The sequence below is a fragment of the Hyperolius riggenbachi genome, chromosome 1 (assembly GCF_040937935.1).
Source record: "Hyperolius riggenbachi isolate aHypRig1 chromosome 1, aHypRig1.pri, whole genome shotgun sequence".
In the NCBI taxonomy this organism is placed as follows: Eukaryota; Metazoa; Chordata; class Amphibia; order Anura; family Hyperoliidae; genus Hyperolius; species Hyperolius riggenbachi.
The window spans coordinates 271,817,931-271,831,359 of NC_090646.1; the positions used below are offsets into that span (position 1 = coordinate 271,817,931).

Sequence of the window (13,429 nt, forward strand, 5' to 3'; positions counted from 1 at the left end):
GAGCCCGATTGCTCCTGAAGAAGGGCGGCCCTGTACTGCGCCTGCGCAAGCACGCTCTCTTGCACGCTCACGTCTGTGCAGTATGGAGGACACGGCCCCCGAAGACTTCCAAATAACCTTTCGACGGGGGTTTGAACGGGGGGAGCCAGCACAGGATAGAGGGCACCGAGAGAGGAGACGGAAGGCTCGATACGACCCAGAGCCTTCCCTCTCCTTAGGTAAGTATTTGCTTCATTTTTTTTTTAAATGCGGTTCCCATTCACTTTAACAGAAATATGTTAAATTGTCTTTTGTAGTCCAGTTACAGGACTTAGGTATGGTGTGGACCTACTGTATATGCACAGACTAGTAATCTCTTCTGTGTTGTCTTGCTACTAGGGTATAACTGCTAAAGGAAATACGGTAATATGTGGGCTGATCATTAGCTACCCCACTATCCTGGCTATGTACAAAGGTTATTTACTCACTGTTTGAATGCAAACATTGTTGTGTGATATACTGGCATCTCAAATGCTTTGATTGTAAAGGGATTTCTACATATTTTTAACACATACAAAGAAACATGATTAAATCATAAAACATTAATTTTGTTTCTCCCTCTCTGCCACCTGTTTCAGGTAACAATGTCAGCTAATATATCACCAGGGCGAGAGCGGGTATCACCGCCATCACAGATAAGTGGGACACAGAATACTGAATGGCCTCAGCACCGTGACTTGAGCAAATTAAAGGACAGGATCATTTCAATGGCTCCAAAACAGATGGTGCCAAATCCAAATGCTCTGGTGTTCACTCATGACACAAGAGCACGCATGAATACCAGGAAAAGGCAACAGGCTGTTAAACTGGAACCACTGGTAAGTTGGAATAAGACAATGCCTTGCAATCATTTAATTAAACCTGTAATTTAAAAAACAGCACAAGTCAGATACTTACCTTGGTAGAGGGAAGCCTCTGGATCCCCATGTCCTTCACGAGACCACTGATCCAGTGCTGTGCTCCTGCCTGTGAACAGGTGTGGCTGCACTGTGCAGGCGCATGAGCAGTTGCTCGTAGTCACTCAGGTTCAGCAGAAAAAGCCGAACCCCAGTCTCTTAGAAAATCTCCTGTACATACTGATGAACCTCCTCTTACTGGGTTTACTTTTTAAGGTTTTAACGAATAAAGCTTATAAATACCATACAATAGTTTTAAATATCTTCATGAGGTTTTGATTCCAGCCTTGGTTCCTTTTTTTTTTTTTACCAGCAATGCTATTGAGATTAATGTTGCACCCTGCACCAACTTACTGTTGGACGCACGACTACTCTTTTCTTGATATTTAAAGCGGATCCGAGATGAAAAACTAACTATAACAAGTAACTTGTCTATGGGCTCGATTCACAAAGCGGTGATAACTCAGTTAAAGACTTTAGGCGTGATAACCATTTTATCATGCCTAAACTCAGTTTAGGCATGATAAGTTTAGGCATGATAACTTTAGGCATGATAAGTTTAGGCATGATAAGTTTAGGCATGATAAGTTTAGATAAGTTTAGATCGCGCGCAAAGTCCCGCACGCAAAGCAGCGTCATTAAACTCTATGCAAAGTGCACCAGACTTTGCTAGCGCAAAACTTTTGATCAGCTGTGCACTGCCGTGCTAACCCAGTTGGTGCTTAAACTTATCACGCCTAAAAACTTATCACACCTAAACTTATCATGCCTAAACTTATCACACCTAAACTTATCACACCTAAACTTATCATGCCTAAACTGAGTTTAGGCATGATAAAGGGCTTTTCACTAGCGTGCTAACTGTTTGCACCGCTTTGTGAATCAGGCCCTATATGTCTTATCTAAAGTTTAGATAGTTTACACAGCAAATCTAGCTGCAAACAGCTTCAATAGAATATGATCATTTCTTCCTTTGATACAATAACAGCAGCCATGTTGTTTAAAAACATTACACAGAGGCAGGCTTATCTGCATCTTGAGCGCTCAGCCTGTGAAAAAAACCTATTCTCCCTCCTCCCCTCTGCCTCTGAAATCTCTGGCTAGTAATACCTCCCCATCCTCCTGCCCAGACTGAGCTCCATGAGCCCTTGCTACTGTCTGAAAATGCCTTGGCTCTCTGAAAACCCGTAGGTGTGGCTTGTTTAGTTTATAGGGATTTAGAGTTTTAAAACAAAAACAAAAAAGTATTTGGCTTGAGGAATGCCCTATAAACAATAGGAAAGGAACACAATTATGCAATGAGTAAAAGTTCATCTCGGATCCACTTTAATGAAGTCTTAGCTGCTGATACCTTTGTCTTTATTAAGCATGTCTGTGTGTAATCAATTATTGGCTGAGAAGTTGTACAAGGCAGACAATGATTATGAGGATAAATGGCTCAAGAAATGTTATATTTCTGCTGGCCACTACGGTAGCTGACACTGAAAGGAATAGCATCAACTGCTGATGATGACATCCTAACACAGGAAGTGTGACCATACTGAAATTTTTCAGCTATTTGTGCAGGATAATGTAAGAGATTAAAGACAAATAAAGATGCAAGAGTATCTGCATTTAACCTTATAATGTATGTGGGTGCAACATCTGTTTTATGTTTTGATTAAAGCTTCTTATTTTCATGCTTTCCTCACTATGTGAAAGTGCCACATACTAAGAATGAAAACAAGCCTGAATTGAAGGTTATATGGAGGAGGCTGTTTTTATTACCTTTTAAAAAACACCAGCCTCTTGGCTGTGAATCTGTTGTTTTCAGAAAGTGCACAGATGGAACAAGTATGCTGTCCTTATCAGTGAGTTCTGATTTGCCTGCATTTTCTGCATTGGTTTTTCAGAAGGTATTAAAAAACAGAGGAGGAGCACAAATGCCAGGCTTTAGCATTTTTTACAGTGAATGAGCCTATGAGCATGGACTGTTGCACCACTCACAGCACTGACAGAGGATCTTGATCCTAATTAGAATAATATGCATAAAGTTATTCTGCATGATGGCTAGAGTGGAATGTAATACAATTCATACAATGCCTTATGCTCTACTCATCGTGCGTAAGACTTAATGCACACTAAGCTGATTACTGCATTTTAGTGAATAATATTATTATTGATTTATAAAGTGCCAACATATTCTGTGGCGCTGTAGAAAGTAAGAAATAAACATGGGGTACATAATAAAATAGACAAATGGTATACATTATACAAAATACAGAATTGGTAACAAAATACAGAATCAATACAAAATACAGAATTGGTAATTACAGTGGCAAAAGTTACATGATGAATAAAATGTATAATGATTTCCAGGATACAAAAGGGGGAAGAGAGCCCTGCTTTTGCGAGCTTACAATCTAAAGGAATGGGGAGAAACAAGAGGAGGGGTAGTATACAATAATCAAACATAGAGGCAGTGTGTTTTAGGATATCTAGTAGGAGTGCAAGTTGGCCTTAGGACAAATGGAGAAAGGCCATATGCTGGTCAGAAAAAGTGAATTTTGAGTGAGCGTTTAAAGATATCAAAAGTTGGAGAGTGACGGATGTATTGTTCCAGAGGAGGGATGAAGCACATGCGAAATCTTGTATATGTGAATGCAAGGAGGTATTTCTAGTGGAGGACAAAAGTAGGTCATGTGCAGATCTGAGATTGCGATTGGGTTGGTATCTGGAAACTAGTGTAGAAATGTACAGGGGAGAGATTGTGGAGAGCTTTGTAGGTTAGGGTTAAGAGGTTGAACTGGATCCTCTGGTTAATTGGTAGCCAGTGAAGAGCTTGACAGAGAGGGGCAGCAGAGGAAGAGCAAGAAGAAAGATGAATGAGATGAACAGCCGAGTTCAGTACAGATTGGAGCCGGGCCAGTCTGAGTTATGGAGGTGTTATTAACATTTGTTGTTATTTCAGGCAGATAGGTGGACAGAGATGGTAGAAAATTGATTAATTCTGTTTTACTCATTTTAAGTTTTAAGAAGAGAAAGGTCATGAAAGATGATATAGCAGGCAAGCAGTCAGGAACACATGTGAGGAGGGAATTGAATATACCCCATTGTGTCTGTTCGCCTCCTTTGAGTTGCAATCCTGTCTTCACAGGATGTGCAACACAATGCCCCAGTGTGCAAGTAGCCTAAATTCTATACTATTTGTTAAGTGAGTTAAAATAATTGTATCATAAGACACTATTTAAGGATTTTTCCAAACTGAGATGTAATAAGTTGATTCTCACATATTTGGGCAATGTGAACAATGTTTACTGATTGATACTATTATTTCTCTATTGAGTATAAAGCCTGATTGATGTTAAAGGAAACCAGAGCTTCCTCCAGCCCCATAAGCATGTCAGAGTCCCTCACCGTCCTCCCGCGGTCTGCCGTTCAGCCACAATCAGCCCCGGGAAGTGGTTCAGTCGCGTCAGTCGGGGTCTTTCCTGAGCATGCGCAGAAGACCGTGACTGACGTGACTTAGCCAGTTACTGGCACTTATTTCGGCTGAAAGGAGGCATATGGGAGGACAGCAAGGGATTTAGCGGTGCTTATAGGGCTAGAGGAAGCCCCGGGTAAGTATCAAATCTTTCTTCTTTTACGTCTCTGGTACACTTTAATGAATTAGTAACAGCTCCGGTAATACTTTTACTAAATAAAACATTTGCATATAATTTGAGATCAGTATTAATATTTTCTATAGCTGACCCGTGGCGTAGCATACGCCGCATAAGAGGGTAGAGGGCAGGAAGGGGGTATTGAGCACAGTGGCGGGGAAGGGGGTTGGACCCCCCCTCACCTGGGTCCCCCATGTGCGCTCCCCCTCCTGCTTAAGCACAGTAGCAGCCGCCACTATTAGTAAGAGGCAGCGGGTGGGGATGACTCACCTCTTCCGTGTTCCATCGTGCGTTCCACTGTCGTCACTTCCTGCAATGCCACACACTGTATTGGTGTAATTTGCCGTTTTAAAACAGAAGGAAATCTGCAATACTTCAGCTATAACTGATGCTTACCCACAATGCACTGCTACTAAATATGCAAATTACCCCTTTGTAAGCCAAGCAAGCATCCAGAGCCGCTGGTGTATAGCAAGCATATAGCTCTAAATTTGACACAGTCATATCAAACCCACATGTAGACAGCCTGTTTCAGACTTTTGGACCTCATCAGTACTTGGTAGGGATTAATACAGCTGTATGAGATAGGGCTTGGACCAGTACAACAGAGTAACCAAGCAGCTCAGGGTGACCCAAACCACTCGCAATGTATAATGGGATAAAAGGGACCAAAAAGACCTTCTACTAAAAAAAGCAAAGCTTGGTGTAATTTGCCTTCCTAAAACAGAAGGAAATATGCAATAATTCAGCTGTAAGTGAACATTTGTGGTTACCCACAATGCACTGCTACTTAATATGCAAATAATTAATTTCCACCCTTAGTAAGCCAAGCAAGCATCCAGTATAGCAAGCCTATAGCTTTACATTTTACACAGCCATATCAAACCCACATGTGACAGCCTGTTGCAAACTTTTGGTCCTCATCTGTACATGGCAAGGATTGATATGGCTGTATGAGATAGGGGTTGGACCAGTACAACAGAGTAACCAAGCAGCTCAGGGTGATCCAAACCACTCGGATTGTATAGGGGGATAAAAGGGACCAAAAAAAACACCTACTAAAAAATCAAAGCTTGGTGTAATTTGCCTTCTTAAAACAGAAGAAAATCTGCAATAATTCAGCTATAAGTGAACATTTGTGATTACCCACAATGCACTGCTACTAAATATGCAAATGATTCCTCTTCACCCTTGGCAAGTCAAGCAAGCCTATAGCTTTTAGTTTTACACAGTCATATAGCAAGGATTGATAAGGCTGTATGAGATAGGGCTTGGACCAGTACAACAGAGTAACCAAGCAGCTCAGGGTGACCCAAACTACTAAGAATGTATTGGAGGATAAAAGAGACCAAAAAGCCCTCCTACTAAAAAAGCAAAGCTTCGTGTAATTTTCCTTCTTAAAACAGAAGCAAATCTGCAATAAGTCAGCTATAAGTGAACATTTGTGGTTACCCACAATGCATTGCTACTGAATATGCAAATTATCCCTCTTTGCTCTTGGTTTGATATGACACTACTTCTTCTTCTTGCTTGGCCCGGCCCCTTCTTCTTGCTTGGACCGGCCCTGGGGGCAGGGCACTACTTCTTCTTCTTGCTTGAAGGTTGAGGCACTTACTCTATTATATATATAGATAAGCCTGTCTCCCATTGCGTGGGTAACCATTCATTAAATGCTTCAACTTAACTTTCAAATGTGGGATCAGTAACAGAGCAAAGGTCTTTTAATAAAGGGTTGTGATGCCCAGGCATTTATTATTTTTAAGCAGCTTAGTGCCAGCTTGGATTTCTTCATCCATATACTCAGCATTCAGGGTCTCTGGCTCCTGGGTAAAAGCCTAGGAATATTTAATTCATTAAGCCAGTCAGTTATATATTATTCTCATGTTTATTATAATATTTCAAATACAGTTTCAGATTTTTGTAGAGTGTATTTTATGTTGTTTTTCATTCTTTATTGAGCCTGTATTAAAAGCATACCAGGATCATCATCAACCTGAATACATTCATCAAAAGAACATGGAAGAGCTGATAAATCAAGGTGTACTTTTACGCCCACCTTCTGCAGAGAGGCGACTAGAATCAGTTTCATCTGGTGTGCGACTGCCTGAGCTTCCAGCAGATCTAAAAGAGAAACAGGTAAGAGCTAAGGAGGCTTTTGGTTCCTGTTTGGAAATTTTATATGTAACATTCATTTTTCACTTCCACTATGTGATACTACATTTAAAATTTAAGGCACATTCACATAAATTGCTTTGCGCTATAACGGAAATTATAATGACGGGAATGTGCTCCAGTGACTTTTGCCACGGCGGTTTTAAGAATGTGAGCCGAGTTGTGTATAACCAGACATTCTTCATTTTATGCCTGATCTAAAAGTCCCCCATAGCTTCTTAGGTGGTCTCCCATAGGTTCCCTGGCATTCTTGTGGTCCCCAATAGCCTGCCTGGTGGTCAGATGGTTCCCTCATAACCTCTCTGGTGGTTTAATGGCCCCCCTTAACTTCCCTGGTTGTATAGTAAGCCCTTATAGATTCCCTGGTGGTGTAGTGGACCCCTATGTGAAGAGATCAGCAGCCATAAATATGGTGGGTAAGTATTTACTAAATTTATCTAGTTCTAGCAATGCACAACTCCCCCCTCCTCTCATATTGACATCCAGCCTCAAACTGCTGCTAGGTGATCACTGAGATCAGCGATGATCGTAGTGAGTACTTTGGTCACGGACCAATTGGCTGGGATAGCAGGAGTCAAACAGTGTGTTGATCTCAATTAGCTGCATTTGCAAGTGGTATATTTATCATTGATCCAGAACTGGATGTGCAGAGCTGCAGGTTTTTAGTATGACATTGTAAAAACATCCCTAAATTCATGGACATCAAAAGCAGCTTACAAGATGAATACTGTACACAGCAATATTTTCACTGTTACAGAGGCATGACATGGAATGCCATTTTTTTTTTTTTAAAAGAGAATTTTTATTGAATTTCGATTTTTATAGGTTAACAAACATTAACATCATAAAAACAGAACAAGACAAGAACATTCCGGTATTCTCCCACAGCTTTCATAACATTATTTCTTCAATTACATAGGTTGTGTCCTGATATATGTCAATGTACCAAACAGAGGGTAATTGTATTACAGTGGTAGTATATTGCCGCATTCCAATCCTCGTACGATTCTTTTAAGTATTACTTAACCTTGTGCCCAATATATCGGTTTATTTACTTTAGTGCAGATCTTGTATCATTACGGAAATGTCTAAGTGGGGTATTACAGTATCTAAGGCGTTAACCCAGGTATTCCATATTTTCCCAAATTTCTTAAACTGTGATCTAGATTGGTAAGTTAGCTTATATAACGGCAAGGTACTATTCACTGTCTCTATCCATTGTTGTATGGGTGGTGTTTTATTTTGTTTCCATTTGGAAGTAAGGGTTTTTCTGGCATAGAATAATAGTGTACGTATCAGCGTCCTCTTATGTGTCCCACAGCCCACTTCCCCCAAGATTCCCAACATGCATGCTTGGAAGGACATGGTTGGCGGTAGTTTGAGCTTATTGGACATAAAATGAGTGACTGATTTCCAATAGTTCTGTACCTGGGGGCAGTACCACACACAGTGTAAGAAGTCAGCCCTATTTACTCCACACTTGAAGCATGCATCTGTAGCTCCCTTTCCCATCTTTGCCAGTCGTGCTGGTGACAAGTAGGCCTGATGCAGCCACTTAATCTGAATCACTTTGTCTTTTGAGGCTATGACCGTTTTATAGTATGTGTCATGGAATTCTAACCACTCTGAGTCAGCAACATCCTCTCCCCCGACCGTCCATTTGACCTTATAACTATATGCATTATTTCTTAGTTTTGCAAGCAATATAAATTCATAGTACTTTGATATTAGTTTGTTATTATCCTTCTGCAACAGTAACGATTCTGAAGGCGTGGGGGCTAGTACCACTCCGTGTAGGCCAAGCTGGGTTTTGAGTGCATGCCTAATCTGGAAGTATCGAAACATTGAGTGTCGTGGAAGCTGAAATTCCTGTCTCAGAGTGGCAAAGTCCTTAAAGGAACCCTCAGTATATAATTGGTTAACGTATTTAATGCCCGCTTTGCACCAGAAATGTATGTCAGGTATGTTTTTGAGTTCCGGGAGTTGGTCATTATGCCAAAGGGGTAAACTAGGGGATATAGTACTAGGGGAGGGATCACATATTCGTTGGACTTTTTTGAATACCTTAATAGTGTGTCTAATCAGTGAAGTACCTTCGTTCCCTATTGGAACTTCATTTCTGTAAATAGCGGAGCAGAGAGCTTCGTACGATGTGGCTATATCCGCCTCTGTATTCATGTCAGAGTTAGTTCTAACTGAACCCAACCAGCTCTGTATGGGCACCAGCTGGGACGCTAGGTAATAGGCTTGAAAATCAGGAAGCGCTAGCCCCCCCTCCGAGATTGGTAGGCGAAGAGTTTGCAGCGATATTTTTGCAATGCTTCCCGCCCATAGGAAACTAGAGATAAGGGAGTCTATTTTTTTAAAAATACTTTGCGGAATCCAGCAAGGAGACATCTGTAGAATGTAGAGCAGCCTCGGGGCAATGATCATTTTAATTGAGCATATTCTACCGTATAGATTTAGTGGTAAATTCAACCAACGCTTCAGCTGAGATTCAATAGAAACCAGAACCGGTTGTAGATTATATTCTTTAAATGAGTTTATATCTCTATGTATCCAGACTCCCAGATATTTAAAACTGTCCACTATCAACAGATTGGAAATTGGTGAAATTATATTATGGTCAAACGTATCTAAAGGGAAGAGGACTGATTTTGACCAGTTGATAGTAAGTCCCGACATTCGTCCAAATGTATTATATAATTCTAAAACTGCTGTCAACGATGGGCCAGGGTCAGCCAGGTATATGAGCATATCATCTGCATACAAAGATATTTTCTCCACAGTGTGGTTGATTATGAGTCCTCTAATATCAGGGGCTCTACGCACCGCCTGTGCCAGAGGTTCTATTGCTAGAGCAAACAGCAGCGGGGACAATGGGCACCCCTGCCTGGTGCCTCGGCTAATTTGAAAGGTTTGGGATACAACCTGGTTGACCCTGACCCTCGCAGTTGGTTTAGTATACAAAATTTGGATCCATTTGCAGAAGCGAGGACCGATTCCAAATCCCCTAAGTACCTGCATTAAATAAGGCCATTCAATGGAGTCAAATGCCTTATTGGCATCGAGGGAGAGGATTACCCTGGTATTTGAGTTACGATGAGGGAACTGGATATTGGATAGGAGTCTACGTATGTTCATTCTTGTTGACCTCCCTCCAATGAATCCACATTGATCCGGATGAACCAGTTTATGTATGACTTTTTCCAGTCGGATTGCTAATACTTTAGACAGGAGTTTAGTGTCTGTGTTCATCAAAGAAATTGGCCTGTATGAATCACAGGCCAGTGGGTCTTTGCCTGGCTTCAGAATCAAAGTGATTAAAGCATCCCTCATTGATTCTGGCAATTCTCCGAGTTCAAATATATTGGTGAGCAGGGAGGATAATCTTGGTAAGACATCCTCCCTGTTTTTAGAGTACCACTCTACCGGAATGCCATCAGGCCCAGGTGCCTTACCTTTATTAAGACAAGCTAGAGCCTCCCCTAGTTCATCCGGACCAATGGGCAACTCCAATAGTTCAGCCTCCTCCTTGGTTAATGTAGGAAGTAAAAGCTGGTCAAGGAATGTGGCAATCTCCCCGTCCCCAGTATGTGTACTGGAGGAGTAAACCTGAAGGTAAAAATTCCTAAAGGCCTCTGCCATATCCACAGATGTCTCCAGTACCGTCCCATCTGGTTGTTTTATAGCCGCTATGGGCGTGGTATCAACTTGGGCTCTAAGGAAATACGCTAGTACTTTACCGCATTTATTGCCATGTTCAAATTGGGCTTGTTTGTGAATTATATCTTTGCGCTTTATACTGTTAAGCAGTTCTAGTTCTAACTTTCTCCTAGCTATTTCCCATTGTGTGTATCTATTTGGGCAGGGGTCCAAGATTAACTGCTGTTTGCATTCCTGTGATTCTTTCCTAATATATTCCTGATGGGCTTTAGTATTATTCCTGATTATAGACATGGCTGATCTGAATGCTGCTCGTAGTACCGCCTTTCCCGCGTCCCAGCAGGTGCCCACACCCGCCGTGCCCTCATTTTCCGGCCAGTAATGAGACATACTCCTTTGGCATTCGGCCAAGATAGTTTCATCTTCCAACCACACCTGCCCCATTCTCCAGAGCCCTGCACAGCTTGACCCCGGGGTTTTGATAGTGCACACAAGAGGGGAGTGATCCGATATACCGTGTGACAGATATTGTATATCAGTAATATACGGAAGTAAGTCTTTAGAGGTTAGGATCATATCAATACGTGACATCGTCTTATAACTGTCAGAGTAACAAGAGTATTCTCTTTTAGAGGGAAACTTCCACCTCCATGCGTCATATAACTGATAAGTTTTTATCCACTCACAAAAGGATGTGAAAGTGCGGTGACTTTTGTTTAATCTATCAAGATCCGGATCTATAATAGCATTGAAGTCTCCTACTATCATGAGAGGACCTTCCATTATATTATGAAGTTTTGAAGTCATCTCTTCTAATGTTTGCGTTTTAAATGGAGATGGAATATAAATAGACACCATTGTAAAGACATGACCCTCCAAATTGCATTTTATGATCACATAGTTACCTTTAGGATCTGTATACGCTGTTAATATTTGGCCAGGAAAAGATTTACTGATGAGGACCGCTGTGCCCCTGGAGAATGAGGAAAAGTGGGCCAGGTAATATTTAGATATCCATGGTTTTTTGAGCAGGAGAGCTCTGGATCCCATCAGATGGGTCTCCTGTAGGCATATCACATGTGGTGATTGTTGCCTGAGATACTCAAACACCAGCTTCCGCTTAATATTATTGTTTAACCCCCTCACATTCCAGCTAATTACCTTAAACTGCATAGTGATGTATTAAGAGTAACATAATTGGGTACATTATTGGCTCGGAATGCGGTCATAACAGAGTGATATTCCTCTACCAGTTCCATGTAAATAAACAGTATGCAGGAGGACACCAGAAAACAACACATAAAAACAAAACAGAAATAACACCCTTTAACCCACCCTGCTCTCCGAATTAAAAACCTTCGGGAGCTTTTATCCCTAACAGTTCCCATTAACACTTGTTGGAGCACTAACTTGAGGCCAGCTATCTAGAACCCGCGTTTTCAGTGGTATTGTATGAACGGATGCTATTGCAGTCAAGAGCGTGTTGAGGGGGGGGGGGGGGGGGGGGGGAAGTAACAGGTAACATCATCGTTAGCCACACAGAGGTATAGATATTGGGTACTAGAACTATCCATCTGCACCTTTTCAGTAGTGAGTCGTATGTCCTGGAGTATTATTTCCCCTTTATAGCATTATGGACCCTGCCCTGTTTTAGATCCATATATGCGTATATCTGACTCCTTAGGCTGGTATTAGGGTAGGGATGGTAGGGAAGAGGGAGGAAGGGGTTAGGAGCAGGGGGTAATGGGAATGGGGGGGAGGCAGGGGAAGAAGGGAGGCTAGGAGTTAGTGGGGGGAGGGGAACAAAATTAGCCAGTATTTAAAGATTTGGGCAGGGGTCAGCATGTATGAGCATTTTCAGGTTGGGACTACCTCAGTATCCAGATGGCTTAGATATGATATTAAATTACTTAGCTTAATGAAAACAGGTTTACAAGGCACTAAACAGTATAACTTCTAAAATGCAAGCTATTAGCTTAGAGAATTATAGTATTCTGTTGCCCTCTACATGGCAATTCAAGTATTACTGGGTTGCATATATTATCCTGGAATCATATTTTAACATAAAATAGAGAGAATAAAAAAACAATAAACCAGAAATCATCTAACTCAGTATTGTCCAAGTGATGATTAGAGATGTGCGTCACAATTCTACTATATAACGTCTCATATAGTGGCACAGAAAGCCCTGAAATAATTGCTTTCTTAACAAGGCAGCAGAGAATCAATATAAAAATCAAAATATAACAAAGTATAGCCTGAGTGTCCGCTCCTCTCACAGGAACAGATATGTAGTAATCAGTTTAGTGCTTCTGTGTGCTGATAATGTCCTGTAGCATGCTACCGAACAGTAGAGTATATGACAGAGGCACTCTATGGATAGTCATCACCAAACTTAATAGCATTGCAGCAACAGGTTATTTCCACCAAATAAAGAACCAATTTAGATGGTGCTGCATGTACTTGTGCAACGAGGATGCTACTCCGATTATGATCTTCTTAATGTATAGTAGATAAAGTTATTTCCTAGACGGACGGGGTTTTACAGTAGAAATTTTCATCCCATGTTCCTCCATCCATTTTATAGCTTCGCTTGGAGAGGTGAAGAAATGCGTTTTGGAATCATACTGAACACGCAATTTAGCTGGGAATAGCATGCTATATGGAATCTGCAAGTCTCTGAGAGAGTTTTTAACAGTGAAAAAGGAAGATCTTTGCTTTTGTATCTCGGTTGAAAAGTCTTGGTATATCGAGATCTTCACCCCATTAAAAGCCAAGTTAGGGGCGTTACGGGCTGCACGAAGAATTTCAATCTTATCTCTGTAATTAAGTAGCTTTGCAATAAGGGGACGAGCATTAACCCCCGGTTTTGGTGGGCCTCCGGGGACCCGGTGTGCCCTTTCCACTGCAAAGACATGTGAGGGTTTCAGATCAGGCAAGCTATCTTTCAGCCAGTCCTCTAAGAAGGTTTCTGGATCTCTGCCCTCCACTCTCTCAGGGAAACCGATAAATCTT

The 13,429-nt window shown here is 41.4% G+C and overlaps 1 protein-coding gene across 1 annotated transcript in view; it reads left to right on the top strand.

The window, feature by feature from the left end:
- The window catches only part of DNAH6 (dynein axonemal heavy chain 6), a 443,662-nt gene that overhangs the window by 12,206 nt on the left and 418,027 nt on the right, over positions 1-13,429 (top strand). The window contains exons 3-4 of the mRNA XM_068233571.1: positions 618-857; positions 6,536-6,712. Coding sequence (XP_068089672.1) covers positions 624-857; positions 6,536-6,712 — 411 coding nt within the window. The 5' untranslated portion in view covers positions 618-623. The remainder of the gene's footprint in view (positions 1-617; positions 858-6,535; positions 6,713-13,429) is intronic.